This window comes from Sus scrofa, chromosome 5 (assembly GCF_000003025.6).
Source record: "Sus scrofa isolate TJ Tabasco breed Duroc chromosome 5, Sscrofa11.1, whole genome shotgun sequence".
NCBI classification, from domain to species: domain Eukaryota; kingdom Metazoa; phylum Chordata; class Mammalia; order Artiodactyla; family Suidae; genus Sus; species Sus scrofa.
This window is the reverse complement of record NC_010447.5, coordinates 21,971,547-21,994,769: the sequence shown is the minus strand read 5'-3', so window position 1 is coordinate 21,994,769 and position 23,223 is coordinate 21,971,547. Positions and strand designations below refer to the sequence as shown.

At 47.5% G+C, this 23,223-nt stretch overlaps 2 protein-coding genes across 15 annotated transcripts in view; both read left to right on the top strand.

Annotated features, from left to right (window-relative positions):
- ATP5B (ATP synthase, H+ transporting, mitochondrial F1 complex, beta polypeptide) lies at nucleotides 2,377-10,020 on the top strand. The gene is made up of 10 exons (XM_001929410.5): nucleotides 2,377-2,615; nucleotides 3,064-3,246; nucleotides 3,485-3,659; nucleotides 4,162-4,283; nucleotides 4,556-4,740; nucleotides 5,279-5,437; nucleotides 5,524-5,646; nucleotides 7,370-7,582; nucleotides 7,977-8,178; nucleotides 9,760-10,020. Exons 1-10 carry the CDS (start codon nucleotides 2,387-2,389, stop codon nucleotides 9,855-9,857), a joined length of 1,689 nt encoding a protein of 562 aa, XP_001929445.4. The 5' UTR covers nucleotides 2,377-2,386; the 3' UTR covers nucleotides 9,858-10,020.
- Nucleotides 11,737-23,223, top strand: part of BAZ2A (bromodomain adjacent to zinc finger domain 2A) — a 50,507-nt gene continuing 39,020 nt past the window's right edge. For 4 of the 14 annotated variants that reach the window (XM_021092884.1, XM_005663890.3, XM_021092886.1 and 1 more), the window contains exons 1-2: nucleotides 11,737-11,936; nucleotides 16,830-16,914. Coding sequence is in view for 3 of the 14 variants with exons in the window: in XM_001927752.7 (XP_001927787.6) it covers nucleotides 11,933-11,936 (4 nt within the window). In the remaining 11 variants the exon portion in view is untranslated. Of the gene's footprint in view, nucleotides 11,937-13,118; nucleotides 13,188-16,829; nucleotides 16,915-17,316; nucleotides 17,565-17,731; nucleotides 18,063-23,223 lie in introns of those variants that run through there. The other 10 variants (XM_001927752.7, XM_021092883.1, XM_021092887.1 and 7 more) reach the window with 7 other exon arrangements.

The following is a 23,223-nucleotide window of genomic DNA, read 5'->3' as shown; positions in this document are numbered from 1 at the left end:
TCTGGCGTAGGCCGGTGGCTACAGCTCCGATTCGACCCCTAGCCTGGGAACCTCCATATGCCGCGGGAGCGGCCCAAAGAAATAGCAAAAAAAAAACAAAAAAAAAACAAAACAAAACAAAAAAACATTACATTCACAAAAACTAAAAAATAACACAAGCGTAAAATAAAAGGAAATCAACCAGAAAAAAAGGACAAACGAAAAACAAAATCAACTGGATATAAGAAGGTTTAAAATGGCAGTAAACACATATTTATCAGTTATTTACCTTAAATGTCAATGGACTGAATGCTCCAATCAAAAGAGTGGCAGTTTGGATAAAAAAACAAGAGCCTACAATATGGTGTCTACAAGAGACTCACCTTAGGGCAAAGGACACATAAGTTGAAAGTGAACAGATGAGAAAAGACAGGAAAGCAGGAATTGCAATATTCATATCAGACAAAATAGACTTCAGGAGTTCCTGTCGCGGCACATCGGAAACGAATCCACCTAAAAACCATGAGGTTAAGGGTTGATCCCTGGCCTCGATCAGTAGGTTAAGGAACTGGTGTTGCTGTTAGCTGTAGTGTAAGTTGCAGACTCGGCTCGGATTTGGCATTGCCATGGTGTAGGCCAGTGGCTCCAGCTCTGATTAGACCTCTAGCCTGGGAATCTCCATATTCAGCCCTAGAAAAGACAAAAATAAAATAAAAAGTGACTAGCCTTAGTTATCTGGAAATTTATGTGAAAATCTACCTTGACACCTTCATTAAGTGTCATTTTAAATATGTTTGACAATAACATGGGCACAACAGAATTTTACCAAATTTAAAAGGATTTTTAAGAACATTTATTGGCTCACACATATCAAAACAAAAGTAGGTGGGTCCCACAACCAAATTGATCCGGAGATAATAATTATCATTATTTTTAATAATTATTATTTTTGTTTAGGGCCGCACCTGCAAAATATGGAAGTTCCCAGGCGAGGGGTTGAATTGGAGCTGCAGCTGACATCAATGCTTGAGTGAGACCAGGGATCAAACTCACATCTTCACGGTTACTAGTCGGGTTCATTACCGCTGACCCACAGCAGGAACTCTTAAACGAAAGGATCTTAGCACTAAGTCAAAAGGCACTGTTCTGAATGCTTCTTTTATATTTTAATGTACTTAATTTTTGAGACAACGTGAAATTATCCTAATTTTATTTTGTCTTTTGTCTTTTTAGGGCCGAACCTGTGACATATGGAGGTTCCCAGGCTAGGGGTCTAATCAGAGCTGGGTTTGTTTGTTTTAGTTTTTTGTCTTTTTGCCTTTTCTAGGGCTGCTCCTGTGGCATATGGAGGTTCCAAGGCTAGAGGTCTAATCAGAGCTGTAGCCACCGGCCTATGCCAGAGCCACAGCAACGCAGGATCCAAGCTGCATCTGTGACTTACAACACAGCTCACGGCAACGCCAGATCCTTAACCCAATGGGCGAGGCCAGGGATCAAACCCTCAACCTCATGGTTCCTAGTCAGGTTGGTTACCGCTGAGCCGCCACAGGTACTCCTTATTGCATTTTTTGTTCAAATGTTTTTCCTTTTTTTTCTTTTCCTTTTTTTTTTTTTTTTTTGTCTTTTCTTGGGCCGCTCCCGCGGCATATGGAGGTTCTCAGGCTAGGGGTCTAATCGGAGCTGTAGCCGCCAGCCTACGCCAGAGCCACAGCAACGCGGGTTCCAAGCCGCGTCTGCAACCTACACCACAGGTCACTGCAACGCCGGATCCTTAACCCACTGAGTGAGGCCAGGGATCAAACCCTCAACCTCATGGTTCCTAGTCGGATTCATTTCCGCTGCGCCACGACGGGAAGTTCCTCCAAATGTTTTTCTTTAAAAGTGAAATCCTAAGTCTTATCTTTGCCTTCTGAATGTCTAGCATATATTTTTTATACGACTGGTTACATTAATTTCATTGTAGCCTTAATTCTGTCCAGATTCCTCAACTGCTGAGTTGTCTGAAAGCTTCCAATGTCACTACTGCAAATAAAAACTGTGTTTGACTCCTGCGTTAGCCAAGGTCATTGTTTGTGGTGCTTTACGACGCTACCACTTCCCTAACCTTGCGGGAGGCTGTCACCTAGCTCAAGGTCCTATCTAAGGAGAGAGCCCAAGGACAGCCAAAGACAGCCCACGTGCTTCCTCACAGGAACTCGGCCCCTTCCCCAAACGCAGTTCCGCCAAGTAATCTTTCCAACTGACATACCTGTTGTCCAATTGCATTTGGAGGCTCTGAGGGTTGCACTCAACCGGACACTGTCCAATAAAAAAAAGGAATTCAGATTAGCACCAATTTTGGCCAATGATTGAGATGAAGAGAGATTATTAGCCTATAGGAGCGATGCTGAGAGTGATAAGCAGCAAGATGATCCAACGGACGTGCCTACTGCAGAGTAGGCCCCGCCCCCAACTGCGGGGAGTTGGCGGCCAGACTGCTGCAGCGCTCAGTCTCTACCCGGGCTCCGCCATGTTGGGCTTTGTGGGTCGTGTGGCCTCTGCCTCGGCCTCTGGGGCCTTGCGGGGACTCAGCCCTTCAGCGCCGCTACCCCAAGCCCAGCTCTTACTGCGGGCCGCTCCGGCAGCGCTCCAGCCTGGTAAGTGCCTTGCATTCGGAGCTGGTTTCGTTTCTGTCGCCTCATGACCTTGAGCTGGGGGTGGGGGGGAGATAGACTCTCGGGCCTAAGGGTCTGTGGTGCAAGAAAACGCCCGATCCCCTGCCTTGTCCTCTAAACTGCAGGAGAACAAAAATGATATAGTTCAGTCACATTTTGGAAGAGGGGCGTTGTGTGAACGAAAAGTGCAGGCAGGTGCATTGACCTTCCGGTGCAGTGCGGACACCGACCTCTCAAATAATGAGATTTTGTGCATGAGAATGGCAAGATGGTGCAGGCACTTTCTCTGTTCTAGCGGGGCCCTCCCTTTAGACCCGCCTTCCGTGTAAACGGAAGGAGGCCGGGCCTGGGCTCAATTCACCAGTCCTTCTGACCTTTAACTGTCCTGACCCTATCATCTTCCAATATCTTTTTTTTTTTTTTCTGTTAGCCAGAGACTATGCCACTCAACCATCTCCATCGCCAAAGGCAGGCGCCGCCACTGGGCGAATCGTGGCAGTCATTGGTGCAGTGGTGGATGTCCAGTTTGATGAAGGACTGCCACCCATCCTAAATGCCCTGGAAGTGCAAGGCAGGGAGACCAGGCTGGTTTTGGAGGTGGCCCAGCATTTGGGTAAGTACAACATGTTAAGAATAATGAAGGTCTTCGATGCAATTATCCCAAAAAACCAGGCTGTCTTCCTTCTGTGATGATTTTATCAAGATGACTTTCGTTCTTCTGAGTTTCCTGAAGCCACATTTAGATACTGAGAAGGAGTCTTGGTTGACTTAGGTGTTTGATGCCAGCTGTTTTTCATTAAATATGAAGTCAATTTGTCTTTATGTATAATCTTGCAATGTCTGTCTGACAGGTGAGAGTACTGTAAGGACCATTGCCATGGATGGTACAGAAGGCCTGGTTAGAGGCCAGAAAGTCCTAGATTCTGGTGCACCAATCAAAATTCCTGTTGGGCCTGAGACCTTGGGCAGAATCATGAATGTCATTGGAGAACCTATTGATGAGAGAGGTCCCATCAAAACCAAACAGTAAGTATCCCTCTTGTTCCATCTGCACACAAAGAAACTGCTTTTCCTAGCAGTTCTGTACATCAAGTGACACCCTCTAGTACAGTGGAATTTTCTTGCAGAGAATACACAGTCAGTGCAGTTTCTTCTGAAGAAAATTAAGGTTGTAGAAATTCTGATTGTAAAAGAAAAGTGAAAAAAAAAAACAAACCCAAACTGCTACTTGGGGGGCAAGTTGATCATTTCAGTTCATTTTAATATCAGTGGCATTTATTTCATATTGGCATATGAAGAAGTGGTGTTAGGTTAGGACTGTGTAAAAGGAAAGCCTTATGACTATTAAAGTTGATAGGGAATGGGATTATTGCTTCCTGAGATAATGAAATCCCCTTTATTGCAGAATGTTGGGCTAATTTGTCTAGAGCATTGTATAAGAGAAGTGACTGTGAGTAAAAGGTTAGGATTGGGAATTGAGAGGACCCTTTAAAAGATGAATAGATACTGATCTTTTCTACTCTTACAGATTTGCTGCTATTCATGCTGAGGCTCCTGAATTCATGGAGATGAGTGTTGAGCAGGAAATTCTGGTTACCGGTATCAAGGTTGTGGATCTACTGGCTCCCTATGCCAAGGGTGGCAAAATTGGTATGTTAGTGGTGGGTAGACATTTTTGAAACATTAATACAGGAAAAAGAAATCCTACCATGTCATGTGGGTACTGAGATCAGTCCCTCACTGATGAGTAGCTTCTGACTTTCGTTCTTCTGAGTTTGCTGAAGCCAGATGCCATTCCTGAGGAGGGAAAAGGTGGAAAGAAACAACAACAAAAATTTTTTTGAAGCTTGCTTGTTTGAGAACACAGAACTCTTAAATATTTCTTTTTTTTTTTCCTTCTTCTTCTTCTTTACCTCTCCCAGGGCTCTTTGGTGGTGCTGGAGTTGGCAAGACAGTACTGATCATGGAGTTAATCAACAACGTAGCCAAAGCTCATGGTGGTTACTCCGTGTTTGCTGGTGTTGGCGAAAGGACCCGTGAGGGCAATGACTTATACCATGAAATGATTGAGTCTGGTGTCATCAACTTAAAAGATGCTACCTCTAAGGTTAGCACTGAGCTGAGTGGTGTCCACATGGTACTACCAGAAAACTGTTCCAGTTGGTTGCATTGCTAGCTGAAGCCATGTGCTATATATCCATTTTAGCGTCCCAGGACCTACAAAGGAAATTTCTGTCAGTGTTTTTATCCTAGTCTCTAATGTATGCTAAGGTACCTGTTTTTCCCTCTTTGATATTATATTACATTTCTAGTTTTTGTTTTTGGTAGATGGTCTCATCATTTATTTGAAAGCTAAGTATAGGGGGAGTTGACGGTGGTTCTTATATGTCTCAGATAATCCTATTTTGTGCCTTTTATTTATAGTTTATTTCTGTCCTACTACAGGAATTTTGCCTCAGTAATATGAGAAATTTTTTTTTCTGTTTTTGGAATTTCTTTTCTCTGAATGGGAAAAGAAATTTGTAAACAAAAATATTGACAACCTGAGAACGAGGGTTTTTTGTAGTTTCTCCAGTTCGGGGACCTTGGGTAGGTGGCTTTCCAACTCCTCTGCAACGATTTCTGATTGTGTTTGATTATTGCAGGTAGCGCTGGTGTACGGTCAAATGAATGAACCTCCGGGTGCTCGGGCCCGGGTAGCTCTGACTGGACTGACTGTAGCTGAATACTTCAGAGACCAAGAGGGTCAAGATGTACTGCTGTTTATTGATAACATCTTTCGCTTCACCCAGGCTGGCTCAGAAGTAAGAGAGAAGGCTTTGAGAGGACCTGGTTCATTTGCCCTTTCTATGGATTGATGCAGATGATGCTAAAAATGTTCTTTCTTTAGGTGTCTGCTTTATTGGGCAGAATCCCTTCTGCGGTGGGTTATCAGCCTACCCTGGCCACTGACATGGGTACCATGCAGGAAAGAATCACCACCACCAAAAAGGGATCTATCACCTCTGTACAGGTGAGAACAGTTAAATAGTTGAAAGTCTAATTTGTGTAAAGACATGAACAGAGAGGTATAGAACCTAGTTGCTTATATCTCAAAAGATTTATTTATTTTTGGTCTTTTTAGGGCCATACTCGAGGCATATGGATGGTCCCAGGCTAGGGGTAGAATCAGAGCTATAGCCGCTGGCCCGTACCAACAGCAATGCAGGATCTGAGCTATGTCTGCAGCCCACACCACAGCTCACAGCAACGCCAGATCCTTAACCCATTGAGCAAGGCCAGGAATCGAACCTGAGTCCTAGTATCCAGTCAGGTTTGTTAACCGCTGAGCCATAATAGGAACTCCCTCAAAAGACGTAATTTTAACTAGGTTCCTGAGCTCCCTGAGGTATAAAATTCTGTGTGTGCATGTTAAAGACTCAAGATTAAGAAACCCTCATCTAAACTAATTGAAGGTGTTCATGTAAATGTAGGTCACATAATAGTTGTTTTCAACCTGAGAGGGAGTCAAGCTGCATGGAAACCAAGCATTAAATATGGACTACACTAAACACCCCAAGTTTTCAAATTTACATAGGTGATACACATAGTAAAATTATTTAAAAACTTTTTTTATTAACTTGCAAGATTCATTTTTTCCAATGGTTATGGCAGTGCAAGTTTTTTTTTTCTTTTACTTTTTTTTCCAATCTAAAAGTTTCACTTAGAGTCCCCACTGTGGCTCATGGGTAATGAACCTGACTAGTATCTATGAGGACACGGGTTCAATCCCTGGCCTCACTTAGTGGGTTAAGGACCTGGCGTTGCCATCAGCTGTGGTGTAGGTCGTAGATGCAGATTAGGTCCCATGTTGCTGTGGCTGTGGTATAGGCTGGCAGCTGCTGCTGTGATTTGACTCCTAGTCTGGGAACTTCCATATGCCTTGGGTGCAGCCCTAATCTAAAAAGACCAGAGGAGGAGTTCCCGTCATGGTGCAGTGGTTAACGAATCCGACTAGGAACCATGAGGTTGCGGGTTCGATCCCTGCCCTTGCTCAGTGGGTTAACGATCCGGCGTTGCCGTGAGTCGTGGTGTAGGTCACAGACTCAGCTCGGATCCAGCATTGCTGTGGCTCTGGCGTAGGTCGGTGGCTACAGCTCCTATTGGACCCCTAGCCTGGGAACCTCCATATGCCGTGAGAGCAGCCCAAGAAATGGCAAAAAGATCAAAAAAAAAAAAAAAAAAGCCAGAGGAAAAAAAAGTTAATTTCTCTACAGTAGAGTTAAAACATAGGATGAAGAACAAAAGGAAAAAAATAAAATTCTTTCATCACAGCATGGAGGGGCCAGGTAATCTATAAGCTCATTCAGTGGCTGGATGTGGGATCACTAGGGATTGAACCCATGCCACAGTGGTGAAAGCACCAAGTCCTAACCACTAGACCACCAGGGAACTCGAGTGTACCTGGTTTGTTTTTTTGGCTGACCTGGAGCATATGGGATTCCTGGGCCAGGGATCAGATCTGAGCAGTAGCTGTGACCTAAGCTGCAACTGTGGCAACTCCAGATCCTTAACCCACTGTGCCAGGCTGGGGATTGAACCTGTGTCCCAGCTCTCTGAAGATGCCACCAATCCCGCCATTGTGCCACAGTGGAACTCTTGAATCCACCCTTTTTGAACCTGATAGAGTGACAAAATGAGAGATCAGAAAAAGGGATGGCTTAAATAGAATTACATGGCTTCCTGACTCATTTTAGGCCATCTATGTGCCAGCTGATGACTTGACTGACCCTGCTCCTGCCACCACCTTTGCGCATTTGGATGCTACCACTGTGCTATCCCGTGCTATTGCTGAGCTGGGCATTTATCCCGCTGTGGATCCTCTGGACTCTACTTCTCGAATCATGGATCCCAACATTGTTGGCAGTGAGCATTATGATGTTGCCCGTGGAGTGCAAAAGATCCTACAGGTAAGTATTGTAGGTGAGATCAGTGGCCATAAGTCGGGGAATTTGGGAACTATGTTAGGATCAGATCTTTGGTGACTTGGTGTGATTTGCTTTAGAGCAAGCAAGATGAGACCAGCAGTTCCTAATGAGTGTTAATGAAGTCTCTTAGGTTTCCAGGTACTCCATGTTTAAAATCTGATTTTCTTTAACAGCACCTAAGAGTAGGAGTGGGAGAACCAGACACTGATCTTAGCTGAGGGCCCTCCTAACCCCCAAGTAACTAATTTGTTTCAGTTAAGAAGTGAGATAAGGTGCTAAAGTGTTCATATGTGAGTATAAATTTGTATTAACCCTTAGGTTTTTGTCCAAATTAAAGGAATGTAAATGTTTACTCAGGCCTCTCATTTTCTCACAGGACTACAAATCCCTCCAAGATATCATTGCCATCCTGGGCATGGATGAACTTTCTGAGGAAGACAAGTTAACTGTGTCCCGTGCACGGAAAATACAGCGTTTCCTGTCTCAGCCATTCCAGGTTGCTGAGGTCTTTACAGGTCACTTGGGGAAGTTGGTACCCCTGAAGGAGACCATCAAAGGATTCCAGCAGATTTTGGCAGGTGAGATCTCAAGTATAAAATGGCAGAGAAGCTGAAATCCCTTGAATACTTGCTATGTATGTCATGTTCCCATTTAAGGAATCAGCAAGTAATATATAAGTATACTGTGCCTAGTATAATTTTTATGCAAAAAGTTATTTCCCATCAATTTTTGGAAGTACTTGATTTCTGAGAGTGAGACTGAGAGCTTTCAGTGCTAACTATTCTAAGTGAATTACAACATCATCATAAGGAAGGCACAGAGTTCCTGTCATGGCTCAGTGGTTAACGAACCTGACTAGTATCCATGAGCACATGGGTTCAATTCCTAGCCTCTCTCAGTGGGTTAAGGATCCAGTGTTGCTGTGAGCTGTGGTGTAGGCCAGCGGCTACAGCTCCGATTCGACTCCTAGCCTGGGAACCTCCATATGCCTCAGGTGCCACCCTAAAAAGACCAAAAAAAACCCAAAGGTATTATTCTGTTTTACAAACCAGGAAACTTATCACAAAGCCAAAACCCAATGTCATACAGCCAAAGTGGAGAGCAAGAATTTGAACGTGAATTTATGTGACTCTGGAATACTGTTTTTTTGTGGGGTTTTTTTTTTGGTCTTTTGTCTTTTCAGGGCCGCACCCACAGCATATGGAGGTTCCCAGACTGTGGGTTGAATCGGAGCTGTAGCTTCTGTGCCACAGCCACAGCAATGCTGGATCCAAGCCACTTCTGCGACCTACACCACAGCTCACGGCGATGCCAGATCCTTAACCCCCTGAGCGAGGTCAGGGATCAAACCCACAACACCTCATAGTTCCTAGTCGGATTTGTTTCTGATGTGCCATGGAGGCAACCCCTGGACAACTTGTTCTTAATCTATACTGTAGTTATGTCTTGTGAATTGGGTTTGTGAGGGAAGTTTGTTAAGAAAAGAATTCTTTTTTCTTTTCTTTTCTTTTTTTTTTTTTTTTTTTTTTTTTTTTTTTTTTTTTTTTTTTTTAGGGCTACACCCACAGCACATAGAGGTTCCTAGGCTAGGGGTCTAATCAAAGTTATCGCTGCCAGCCTACACTAGAGTCATAGCAATGCCAAATCAGAGCTGCATCTGTGACCTACATCACAGCTCACGGCAGTACTGAATCCTTAACCCGCTGAGCGAGGTCAGGGATCGAACCCACAGCCTCGTGGTTCCTAGTTGGAATTGTTTCCACCATGCCACAACGGGAACTCCCAGAAAAGATTTCTAATTGGGAGTTCCCTTTGTGGCTCATGGTTATGAACCTGTATCCATGAGGATGGGGGTTCTATCCCTGGCCTCACTCAGTGGGTTAAGGGATCCGGTGTTGGCATGAGCTGTGGTGTATGTCGAAGACTCTGCTCAGATAATCCATTGCTGTGGTTGTGGTGTACGCTGGCAGTTGCAGCTCTGATTAAACCCCTAGCCTGGGAACTTCATGTGCTGCACATGTAGCCATAAAAAGCAAAGTAAAAGATTTTTAAGATGATATGATTTCATATTCTGAATAATGGCGTCAAGTGGTGAGGTACCCACTGCAGAAAATTGATATTCTTCCACTTCTCACCAGTTGGCATTTTTTTCCATATAGGTGAATATGACCATCTCCCAGAACAGGCTTTCTATATGGTGGGACCCATTGAAGAAGCTGTGGCAAAAGCTGATAAACTGGCTGAAGAGCACTCATGAGGGAGTCCTTTTGGCAAACTAAGTACTCATCCTCTTTGTGGCCCTCTCTTGCCCCTCATCCAAAATGCAGTTTTCCCTGTAGGCCATGAGAGCCTTGATTGAAGACATTGTATTCTGTCTGAAGAGTATTTAAGGTTTCCAATAAAATGTACATCCCTCATCATCTGTCTGTTGTTCTTGGTCCTAAAAACAAAGCCAACACTGAGGTTTTTAGCAATTTTAGAATAGTCACAAGAAACAGCATGAAATGGGCCATATACGTTTGAAATGGGGTCATCAAAAAAAGAAAAGCTGCTAGTTCGGATTAATAAACTAGCATGAGTCTTGTGAGGAGTTTCCTGTGGATGATGTGATCTTACTAGTAGGGTCTCAACTTTGGCCTTTTATGTTGTTCATGGCAAATCAATTTTTTGGCTCTTCAGTATTCTATTTAGCACCTTATTTGATTAAAAAAGCAAAAGGGGACATCCTGCTGTGGTGGCATCTCTGGAACCTTGGGATGCAGGTTTGATCCTAGCCCAGCACAGTGGGTTAAAGAATCCTGTGTTGCTACAGCTGAGACTAGCTCAGATCTGATCCCTGGCCCAAAACTCTATGCTAAATAAAAAGGTTTTTTTCAGAAAAGCACACTGGGAAAAGTGGGTTGGGTGGTTTAAAAATAAGTGCTACTCTAAGAGAAGTAAGGGGTTAATCAGTGTTTTGAAGGATTAATACTGATCTGTGCAAAATTTGAGTCAACCCACCACCGCCCCACCATTGCCACGGTTTTGTTTTTTTTCATCATGTATTTTGGGCAAGACTTGTATGTGGTTCCTTGAGGCAGTGCAGGGTTTAAAGTGCCATTAGCCCTATTCTAAGATCCCTAAAAATTGAAATCTGTTACAGAGGAATAGTAATTTGCAGGGTTGCTGGGCTTGGGGTTTCTCAGCTAAATAGTGGAATTAGACAATTGCCCCTTCACTTTAGCCAACCGAAAGGTGCAGGATTATAAGAATTACTCAAAGGCACACCCAGTTTCAAACAAGTACTAGGTCGGATTTGGTGCTCCTGAAATATTTTCTGGGCCCAGACCCATATCCTGCCCTCTGGTGGTAGGGCTAGAGGCTCTGCACAAACTCTCATCTCACCATTTTGAAATCCTTGAAGGCCATTTGCAGGGATGTGGTTCTTAGCTAATGACTGTTTACAAACCGGCTGGGGCTTTTGTCCTGAGGAGGAGCCTGAATCTATAAGCTCCACCCTGAGGCATTCAAGTTGATTAGGAGCCGGGTAGGACAAACATCCCAATTCAGAGGCCCCCGGGGGCTGAAGGTTGGGGAGGGGCCTTGGGAGAGGAGCCAGGGGTGGAGTAGGGGCCTCTATAAGTTTCCTCCCATCTGCCTATGACGTCCTTGGCACCAGTCTCTTCTGTGTCGTGATCTGGACGGAAGGTGGAGCCCCTGAGCTGCCTGTGCCTGGTAGTTTGCTCCCAGAAAATCCTGAATTTGGGGAAATGCTGAGTTATGGGGTGGGGGCACACATCCTCTGGGTCAAGACTGAAGTGGGGTAAGAAGCTGGTGCAGGAGCCCCCAGGGCCGGCCCTTTTTGCTCCACTTTCCCTTGTTATCCAGATGCAGACCTGGGAACTACGACCCTAAAGGTCATTTCTATCCCTCCACCCCCACATTTACATCTCTCAGCATTCATCCAGAAACTTCTTCCTCTCACTACCTGCAACTGTTTATTTCCTTCCTCCTTCATCGGTCTCTTCTTGTAGCATGCCACTGGAGTGTCAACACAGATCTAACCTTCCTCCATATTTCTCCTGGTTCTGCCCCGTCCTCACCGCCTCCTCCCTCTCCACCCAGAGAAAGCCCCGCCCTTCCCTCCTCCCTCCCCACCCCAGTCTGTCACACAGGGACATCACCCTACAGCAGTTCAGGCTGTGGTTCGCAGGAAGCATACATTGGCTTTTTGATTCGTGCTGGTTCCCAGCTCACAGTTTGGGAGGATCTAACACCAGCCTTCACGTGAAGGGGGAATCAAGGACGGTGAGGAGCTAGGTGGTCCCAGCCCTGAAGCCCAGCCAGCCTGACATGGGTAAGTATGAAGACCGGCCCCCCTCGGGGAAGGCCTGAGGGATGCCTACCTCCCTCCCTGGCTGACTCAGCAGGGGTGGGGCCTAACCTTTGCTCTTTTGAGGGGTGAAGGAGGAGACGCCAGACTATAGGGGCACAGGGCTCAGCTGATGAGGCTGCCGACCACGAACGTTGGAAAGCTCCAGCTCCAGGGAAGAACCTGAGACTGCACCTTAGGTGGGGGCTTTCCCACCTCACCCCCATTTCCCCAGCTCCTTGAGCCTCCCACTATTTTACACTCACTGCTGCTCCCCCCTAAAAAAAGTAAAGCCTACTTTTGGTCTCATTGGAAGATTTTTTAAAGGTGTATCTTCCCCCATTTTCTCCTGGGCTTTTTAAGTCCCTGTCTTCTTTCCTCCCCCACCCTGACCCACCACCAGGTGGGGGCTGCACTGAGCAGCTGCTTCCTGTTGCCCCAGAGGTTGCTGCAAGGGTGGTGGTGGTTGGGGGAAAGCTGAACTAGAATTCAGAAAGCACAATTCTCACAGTTCTACATCAGCCTCACTAGGGCTGCTGTTGGCGGTCCCCCTTGCTCCAGTCACTGAGAAGACTCAGAGAGGGAGGACTGACATTGAAAGGCCTAGGAGGCCTAGGAGGTCTTTGCTCTCGTGGCTTCCTGATTCCAGAGACTTTTAAACTTGGGCCGAGCTTGAGGAAAGAGGCTGTGTCTTTCCACCGCTGAAGAGATTGGGTCGGTGAGGAGCTGAAACAGGGAACCTGTGCACCTGGTAGGGCCGCTGTTACCCCCAGCAGGCTCGGCCTCGAGTTCCCTCTTTGGCACCTTCACTCCTCGGGAGTCCTTGTGACTCTCACTGTCTTTCATGCCCTCCTTTGTGAAGAGATCTTTGCCAGTGCCCCCGGAGCGCAGGCGGAGCTCTCCCAAGTCCTCCAGTTCGGACCCACCACCCTCCCCCACTTCACCACCCAAGTTTCTGTCTCTTCTTCCTGGGATCTGTTCTCTTCCTCCATCTGGGATCCTTCCTGGTTCTGGCCCCTAGGAGACGCCACCAGCGTCCCCTCCCCCAGAGGATTCTTCGCGACAGCCCTATCGGAGCGTTCGTCCTTACCCCAGTAGCTCCTGCCCCTTTAAGTGCTCCCCCCCCACCTCCCGCTCCGCCGCGGCCGGCCCAGGGCTGGGGGAGGAGGCGCCGCCGCCGCCCGGCTCGGCCACCTGCGCCGCCGCCGCCGCCGCCGCCGCCCGGCCCTGCTCCAGGTGAGGCCTGGCACCTACGACCGGTCCTGGAGTCCCTGGGCGGGCCGCCCCTGCGGTCCCCTTCCCCGGGATCCCCGCTGCCCTGGACGCAGGATCTGACCCTCCCCCTGCGGGAGCTGCCCTTCCTCTCTCCCCCGCACTATCTACTCACCCATTTCTCTCCTGTCCTCTGCGACCGGAATCCGGAGGCTTCTCACGCCTCTCGGCCAATCTCTCCAGGGTACCCCTCCTACTCTGGACCTAGGATCTCCCCCTCCCCCGCGTCTTCCTCGCCAGAAAAATCTCCCGCGGTCTGGGTTTCTCCTCCTCCCTCTGGAACCATCGCTTTCCCACGCCATCCTAACCTCCAATGGGAGGGGGAATAACCGCCACCCTAACTCCTTTCCGTCCCTGTATTAAAGGAGGGGGGTGGGGGGGTTATAGAGTGGAGTCACTTTCAGGCCCGGCTCCGCTGAGCCCTTCAAGTTCAACTAACTCCCATCTGAAGCTTTTCTGTAGCCCTCATCCCACCCCATCTTTAGGACTTTAGGGGTGCCCGACCGCAGCACCCCGTCAAATAGCTCAGGTGGGAAAGGCTCTCTTGGACTTGGGGCAGGCCTGCCCAACCTAGGAATGTTCCTGCCCCAGAGTCAGAGAATGGAGGTGGGGTTGCACCCAGAATCTTGTGATTCTGGGCTTAAGGGGCTTTTGGGGGATACTGGGTTAGGGGCTAGGGCTAAGTCTCTAAGGGTGTTGGGGTGGTGGGCGAAGGCCTGGGAAACCCAGCCTTCTTTATTCAGTTGCAAAAGGAGTCCTAAGGAAATTAGGGTTTTCACTGTCCTCTCCTTGAGACCACCATGGAGGATATGAAAGGAGACTGCTGCATGGGGAAGTGGGGGGAATGGGACATATACCATTTTGGAGAGAAGAGTACAGATTATGGTCCTTCTGTGTTATAAGAGAATCTGGCCTCCCCAAAATACAGAAGGGAAGGAGACTGTTTTGCATCAAACTGAGAGGGAAGGGGGACAAGTTGGAATGGTCACAGGGTTGAGGACCATCTTCCAACTAGAACCTCTTAACACCAAGAACCCTTCAGCCATTGAGGGCAAGGGAGGTCTTTAATAATTATCCCCCTCCCTCCAAGTCCAGCTAAGACCATGGCTCTGCCCCTTTTCTTCTTGTGCTGTCATTCCTCACTACCTCCAACATCAGACACTCCAGAATGAGGGGACAGGGTGTTTGAATTTGCTTCAGACTTCTGAGTCATGTTTCACAGGCTGGGAGGGAGCTGGGGGGAGGAGAGGGTGGTCAGCAGTGGTGTTTGGAGTTGAATTCCAGGAGTACCTGGACCAGGAGAGGGAGGGAGCAGAGGGATGCAAACGAATCCCCTGTCTCTCCCTTTCTGTCTCTTCCCCCTCCCAGTCCCAGCCATCTGGCTACACCACACTGTGGCAGCTGACCCCAGAGTCAGGGTGGTGCAGCAGGAACACAGGAAGGGTGAGAAAGGGGGAGCAGGTGCTAATTTCTCCCTCCCTATTCTCTTTATTACCCACCCACTGGCCTGGCTTGAGAGAGGTTCAGCGTATTCCCTAGGTACCCCTCTCACAAGTTGCTGAAAAAAATGACTATTTGCCCCTTCCTCTTTCTAGTAGCTTCCTAAAGGGAGATGAGGTGGTTGATTGGCCACATCTGATGGGATTGAGGAATGTTTGGGACATAGGGGGTGGGTCAGTCTGCCCTCTGTCGTCTGGATGGGGGAGAGGTACAGCTGCTGCTGGGGTGGCTTCTGGCAGGAAGTAAACACCCAGCTGTTGGCATACTGACACCCCACCCTCAACTTTCCTCAAAAAGCAGGGAAGACCCCTGATTAGATGGGATGGGAGATCTCATTCAAGGAGGAAGGTGATTGTAATCTTTTTGCACCAGATAGGATAGAATGGATCCTGCCCCATTTTCTTTTCTAATCCCAGGTGGCCCTCTCCTATCCAACATCCCTCTTTTTAGCAGCTCCTGGCTGGGGTAGTCCTAGGGGTTGCCCTGGAGACTAGGCCTGGGGCTCGGAAGGGGTGGGGGCAGTCAGTGGGGCACAGGAGTAACCGGCTCTTCCGGAGCGGAGTGGAGCCAGCGGGTGGGTGTGTGTGGGTGTGTGGTGGTGGGGGAAGGGGCGTGGCTACACCCGTCTGACTGGCGCAGGCTCCTCCCCTGCCGCCCGCCTCTGACTGGCCAGCCTTATGGTTGGGGGCGGGAGATAGGAAGATTCTCCCTCAGCTGCCCTGGAAAAGGGAAGAGAGAGAAAAAAAAGATACCTAGCTCTTTCTATTGGCTCTGTAGGAAGCCAATTTCATGCCCTAAGATCTCTTCTTCACCTGCCTTTATTTTGGGGATGAAGGGAGGCATTCCTTTAGAAGTTTGCTGAATCCCTGCTTTCTGCAAAAGGAAGGACCCCTCTACACTGAGTGTGGCTCCTGTTAATTCAGGGACTTGAGGTCAGTAGGCTGTTGAGGATCATTATTTTTTCTCCAAGGTGACTCTATAAATTTGTTTTTGAGTCATGGAGGAGGATTTCTTCCTCTCCACTCCTTCCCACTGGAAATCTACTTTTCTTAGGAGAGGGAGAGAAACCTTACTAACCCTCTTAACCCCTGTCTCTCTGACCCACACACTTTGAGGCTTTGCTGAAGCTCACTTCCTTCTTAAGCTTCTCTGAGTCATTTGTAGTAGGGAGGGAAGTATGTCCCCAAAACTCAGGAAGAACTCACTCCTCTGTGCAGTAAGGAAATCCAGTCTAGACTGATGTATTTGGCCCTGCCTTACTCTGGCCCCACCCAGTTTTCAGATCTTCCCCAGAATCCCAGAGGAAAAGGTATTTGTTGACTCCCCCCAACCTGCTAGAGTTTCATCACCCCCACTCTGTTCCTCTTCCAGAATATTCAGCTGAGTTTTGCACAGTTAGGCAATTGTTTGTAGAACTGCATTGCAATGAATTGAATAGGAATTATCTTGAAGTCTGCAAAGTCTATTGAGTTGCAAGAAAAGGAAACCTGGTTTCTAGCCACATTTTATCCACGGTTTGACCTTGAACAAGTTGGTTAATCTCTTCGGGCCATAATTTCTTCATCTGCCCAAACGAGGAGAACTAGAAATTCTCTAAATTCTAACATCACATGGAGATATTGTTCTCCATTATGGGCCCTTGCAATCAACATTTTAGGTGATAGCTAAACTCTAGTCCTCTGCTAGATTTTTTTTCCTTTTCTTTTTCTTTTTTGCTTTTTAGGCCTGCACTTGCAGGATATGAGGTTTCCAGACTAAGGGCTGAATAGGAGCTGTGTCTGTGACCTACACCACAGCTCATGGCAACACAGGATCCCCGACCCACTGAGCGAGGCCAGGGATCAAACCCGCATCCTCAGGGATACTAGTTGGGTTCGTTTCTGCTGCACCACAACAGGAACTCCTCTTTCGTCTTCTCAGAAGATTTCACACAGTTACATAGCCCTATCTGGAAAAGTACTGAAATTATAGAATAAGTGGACATTTGAGGCACCTTATTTGCTGGTCAGTTTTCCTGCTCCTCCCCTGTCCCTCTGACTAGGTATAGGGTAGGCTCCTGCCTTCCCTGTCTGGTCTGGGAGCCAAGCTTCCTTTTTCTACGCACAGGAATCTCCCTGACCCCCAGGGCCCTGCAGATGTCTCCGGGAACTTGGTGATCCAGGCAGGACCAGGCTGCCCCCACAGGACAGAGGTGAGTGGGCAGTAGATGCAGCAGGATCTTGCTTTTTTTTTCTACCTCTTACCGGGATTGAACTTTCCTGACTAACCATTCCACTTCTACACTTCCACTTTTCCACTACCTAGCCTGGGAAATCACTGTCCCTGAAAAGGTCTCTCCCCCCACCCCACCCCCTTTAGGGGAGTGGTACATGCCTCGGTCCTAGAAATTTGGTCTAGTCTTTTAGGATAACCCTGGGATCAGGGCACGCCTTTCAGTTTGCTCAGTGTGATGCAGGACTACCGCCCACAATGAGACACAGAGCAGAGGGAGCTTCCCTGTGGTTTAGAGGGACACCGCGGCGCTAGGACCCAGATCCGAGGCCGGGAGAGCCAGGATGGCAGGCGCTAGGACCCGGTGGCTGAAGCGGAGGGCGGCTCGCTGCTCGCTCACTCTCGGCCGCAGCTTCCCCGCCCCCTCCGGCTTCGGCTCACTCCTCCCCCGCCGGCCATGTTGGCTCCGCTCGGGCCCCGCGGTTGAGCCGCGTCCCCCTCCCCCTCCCGGACCCCAGACCCCCTCCCCCGCGTTCCCCTCCCCTCCTGGCGCCCGGAGCGCGGCCATGTGAACCGCCGGTCCCCCGGGGAGAGACAAGCCCCGAGCCTGGCTGGACGCCGCTGCCTCAGGTCTGTTGGGTCTGTGGCTGGGGGCCTGAGGGGAGGGAGCCCGCTTTCATAGGAGGCTTCCCTCAGGGAACCAAGGCTCCAGAGCCGCCTAGAGCTTTGCTGGTGTATGGGGCGGGGGTGGGGGGGTGGGGGAGGACGGGCGGCGGCGGCGAGACGCTGACTCTTATTTCCAGTTAGGATCCAGCTCCAGGCGGGGGTCTCCCTGCCCAGGAGGCTGGGAGGAGAGGGGGGCTGGCGGGTCTGCAGAAGATCAGGGATGGTGCGGCAGGCGCAGGAGGAGCTGTGGAGGCTCCCGGCGACGGCGGCGGCAAGGAGGAGGCGGAGAAGCCGCCTGACTGGTGGAGATGACTCCTGTGGGGGGACTCGGGGTGGAATCCCCGGGAGGGGCTCCACCTCCTCGGATGGGGTGGGGATTGCCCGAGTGCGAAGGGTAGATGAGGGGGGTTCCCTGGACGGGTTAAACACTCCGTTTGTGGGGATTGGGGCGTTTTGGCAACGGTGAGTGGAAGGTAGAAGGGGTTTCCAGGGCTCTCGGGGTGTCTGCTTGGCGGGGTGGGGGGTGGGTGCACGATCACTTGAGCATGGCGAGCAGGAGAAGGCCTTGCTGGAGAGGAGCTGTGCCTGGCTTGGGGCCCTCGAATCTCGGGAGAATCCCCTACTCCAGGAATGGGGGTCGATAGGGCCGGTGCTGAGGCGTCCGGATTTGAGCTGGATTTAGGTGGTGGAGGGAAGAATAAAGAGGGAGCCCTTTCCAAGGGAGATCCCTCCCTAAGGGGATCCCCATTTCCGTGGCAGAAGAGATGATCCCGCATCATCCCTTTCTTTCCTGGTGTTCCCAATTTTCAGGGGAAGGCAGTGCCAGCAGCAGTCATCCTTTGTAGGATTTATTGGCGTGAGAGATTTGCATCCTTCGGGGGGCGATGCGGCGGCGGGGGGTGGGTGGGTGGGGGGATAGCTTCCACCTCCATCTGTACACAAACAGCCCCTCCCCCAAGCCTCCCGCAGGAAGTGGCCGGGAAATGGCAGCTGTGCGTTTGCTGCTGCGTCTCTTGTTGTTTTGAAATGTCCATTTTAATCAGATTTGGTTTCATTTTCTGAGACCTTCTGGGGAGGCTGGGATTCTGCTAACCATGTGGGCTGAGGGTCCTTTCGTTCTACCTTTTTTTTGTAAACTTAATTTGTCACCTGGAAGTAGTCACTGCAGTTGACTCACTGATCCCAATTTCCCCCTCCAGAGCATCTCTGTCTCACTGTCTGGATTTTTCCCCCTGAGCTAGAGGTCATAGAAAAGCAAACTCAGTCATCCACCAGCAGGACTACACTTTCAATACAAGTGATGCGATTCTCTCAGTATAGAGAACCGCCAGGAAGACTTGGGATCTTTTGTGGCATAAAAGTGGCTTTTTGGGATCCTGCTTTATATATATATATATTCATATATATACGAATATTAAATATAATTCTAAAGTATAACAGTTTCTGTATTGCAGAGCACCTGAGCAGGTGAACTTGTGAGGTGAAGAAGAGTGGATTCTGGGAGGTGGAAGAAGAGGGAGTGGGGAAGATTCAATTGAGTGGGATTTGTCTGTTGGGATAGGGACTAATTTTTAAAGTGAGAGTGGCTTGGTCCTCACTGGTGATTCTAGTCTAAGGATAAGTCCCGGTGGGAAGCCTGTTAGTTGACATGGGAGACTGGAGGGTTTACCTTCTGTAGAACCAACTAATGAGGAGAGTTAGCTATCATATGACTTACTCTTCAGTATGTAAAAGACATCATCTCTCTTATTACCCTTCTTGGAGAAGGGTAAGCTTTCCGCCTCTTCTGTGCAAAGTCATATGTTTAGATTTTCATTCTCCCACCTGATAACTCCAGGAAATTTCTACTATAGCATTCAATGATGGACTATGTGTACTGTACCCCCAAGGCACTTTGGATCAAAGTGAGTTGGCCACAGGATTTTATATTTTGAGAGATGAGGTATTGAGGTCATTTGGACTATCTTGAAAACTGCTTAAGCCTAACATTTAAATAATCTTTACAATATTTCCACCTGAATTGTCGATTCCTAGATTAAAAGTCCAGGATAGGAACAGGTAGACATATATGATTATGTGATAGTGGCGTCATCACTGTTTTGTTTTTTTTTTTTTTTTTTTTTGTCTTTTTGCGGCATATGGAGGTTCCCAGGCTAGGGGTCGAATCGGAGCCGTAGCCGCTGGCCTGCGCCAGGGCCACAGCAACGTGGGATCCGAATTGCGTCTGCAGCCTACACCACAGCTCACAGCAATGCTGGATTCTTAACCCACTGAGCAAGGCCAGAGATCGAACCCACAACCTCATGGTTCCCAGTCGAATTTATTAACTGCTGTTCCAGGGCAGGAACTCTGGCATCATCACTGTTAAGAAAGCATCTTGCTCTTTTCACTGGGGCTATCGGAGTTGATGTTCTGGAAACAATAAAAATAAGTTCAATGTCATTGCTCTTTCTTGCTCCTCTGTTTGATTGGTTGGTTCCTTTGAGTTGCTTTCTGATATGGTTGATTTGACACTGGTTTTTAAGTTTCCTGTTCTTCAACCTTTGTTTACCTAAATTGGGGCCTGACAGAATAGTAAATTGATTTTCCCTGTTGGAGGTTAAAATAATGAAGGAAAAGGAAGGACTACTTTTATTTCTTTGGACTCATTAAGAGAGATAGAAGTTGATTTTGAGAATGTCCATAGCTATGGCTTCATTTGTTATGTGACTGATCAGAAAGCTGAATGAAGTAAACACTTGATGGTCTTTTTGTAAAATGGATGCATTTTTCTATGAGAGCTGGATTTCTTAATATTGACTTCTTTCTTTTTTTAAGCATCTCTGTAAAGGAAAAAAAAAAAATTTTGAGGTGTAGAGAGAACTATGTGGGGCTGACCTCAGAGGCAGTCAGAAATTTAGAATGCCCTGAGAGGCTCATCTTGCAGTCTTGCGGTTCTGGAATCAGGTGTTGCCTAGAGAAGCAACGCTTATTAGGGTTATTGTGTCTTGCTGCTGTTGACCTTATCACCTCTGAAGAGGTCTGCTATTTTCTTTTCTAGAAGTTAGTGTGGAAGTTAGTCCAATAACTGGTATGATGTTTGGCCTTGTGTGACATATGTACAGTGAGGCAGTAATGCTAATTTTTTTTTGTTTTTTAGGGCTGCAGGTGGGGCATATGGAAGTTCCCAGCCTAGGGGTCAAATTGGAGCTACAGCCTCCTGCCTACGCCACAGCCCCAGCAACGCCAGATCCGAGCCCCATCTGTGACCTACATACACTGCAGCTCATGGCAATGCCTGATCCTTAACCCACTGTGCAAGGCCAGGGATTGAATCTGCATCCTCATGGATCCTAGTTGGGTTGTTACCACTGAGCCACGATGGGAACTCTGCCAAAATTTTTATTTCCTAGGGCATAGGCTGAAGTATAAAATCCTTTAAGTATTTCCTGGGGCAAATAAGCTTCCTGGCTCGTTTTTTGGGATATGGATGTTCTCATATACATCGTATGGGATATGGATGTTCTCATATACATCGTAAGCCAAGGCTAATACATTCTCAGCATTGTGGTACATGGGTCAGAGAGACCATTTTTCAGCAGCTTGTTGGTCTGCATAATTTTCAAATTTATAAAGTTGTGCAAAACAAAAAAAATTGCTCTTTGAAGAGCTCTGGAGATTGTTCTTGGATTGGGTCACTGGCAGTGAAAGTTGCATTGTGTTATTATGTTACGTGGTATTTGTCTTTCTCCTAGTTATAGAGAATAATTAAGGGCATTTTACATACTGAAACTATTACCAAATATTTTACCACGTAGTCATTAAAAGCTAAAACATGAGGGTTCTTATTATTTATTTTTTATTAAAATATGGCTGATTTACAATGTTGTGTCAATTTCTGCTGTATAGCAAAGCGACCCGGGAGTTCCCATTGTGGCTCAGCAGTAACGAACCCCACTAAGTATCCAAGAGGACACAGGATGGATCCCTGGCCTCACTCATTGGATTAAAGATTCAGCATTGCTGTGATTTGTGGTGTAGGTTGTAGGCGAGGCTCTGATTTGGCATTGCTATGGCTGTGGTGTAGGCTGGCAGCTGTAGCTCTGATTTCACCCTAGCCTGGGAACTTCCCTATGCCTCGGGTGCGGCCCCAAAAAACGAAAAAAGTAATGATAACAAAGTGACCCAGTCATATATATATATACCTATATAGATATACCCATTCATTTTCTTATATTATCTTCCATCATGGGCTATCCCAAGAGATTGGTTATAGTTCTCTGTACTATACAGTAGGACCTCCCTCATTGCTTATCCATTCTAAATGTAATAGTTTTGCATCTGCTAATGCCAAACTCCCCATCCATCCCACTCCCTGCCCTCTCTCCCTGGCAACCACAAGTCTGTTCTCCATGTCAGTAAATCTGTTTCTGTTTTGTAGATAGGTTCATTTGTGCCATATTTTATTTTTTTACTTTTTGTCTTTTTAGGGCCACATCCATGGCATCTGAAAGTTCCCAGGCTATGCGTTGAATTGGAGCTGCAGCTGCCACCCTACACAATAGCTATAGCAACACCAGATCCGAGCTGCCTCTGTGATCTATGCTGCAGCTCATGGCAATGCCAGATCCTTAACCCACTGAGCAGGGCCAGGGATCAAACCTGTGTCCTCATGGATATTAGTTGGGTTCGTTACCACTGAGCAACAACAGGAATTCCCTGTGCCATATTTTAGATTCCACATATAATTGATATCATATGGTATTTGTCTTTCTCTTTCTGACTTAACTTCACTCAAAAAGAATATCTAGGAGTTCCCATTGTGTCACAGTGGAAACACATCCAACTAGGAACCATGAGGTTTTGGGTTCAATCCCTGGCCTCGCTCAGTGGATTAAGGATCCAGTGTTGCCATGAACTGTGGCGTAGGCTGGCAGCTGTAGCTCTGATTTTACCCTTAGCCTGGAAATCTCCATATGCTGTGGGTGCAGCCCTAAAAAGCAAAAAAAAGAGAGACTCTCTAGTTGCATCCATGTTGCTGCAAAAGGCATTATTTTGTCCTTTTTTATGGCTGAGTAGTATTCTCTTGTATACATGTACCATATCTTAATTTATTCATCTGTTGATGGTCATTTAGGTTGTTTCCATATCTTGGCTATTGTGTATAGTGCAATGAACATAGGAGCGCAACATGAGAGTTCTTTTTCTTTTCTTTTCTTTTCTTTTTTTTTTTTGTCTTTTCTAGGGCTGCACCTATGGCATGTGGAGGTTCCCCAGGCTAGAGGTCGAATCGGAGCTGTAGCTGCAGGCCTACACCAGAGCCACAGCAATGCCAGATCCGAGCTGCATCTGCGACCTACACCACAGCTCATGACAATGCCAGATCTTTAACCCACTGAGTGAGGCCAGGGATCGAACCTGCAACCTCATGGTTCCTAGTTGGATTCCTTAACCACTGAGTAACGATGGGAACTCCTCTGCAATTTTAGATGTATTTCCAGTCCTCTGACAGTGAAATGACCAGAGCTGTGGCAGAAAACCTAGCTGAGATTGTTGGTATGTAGTTCCTTTATTTAATCACCAAATATTTTAAAACCTGCTATGTAACTGTAGTGTTTAGTTAAATCATAACTCCCTGTTTCTA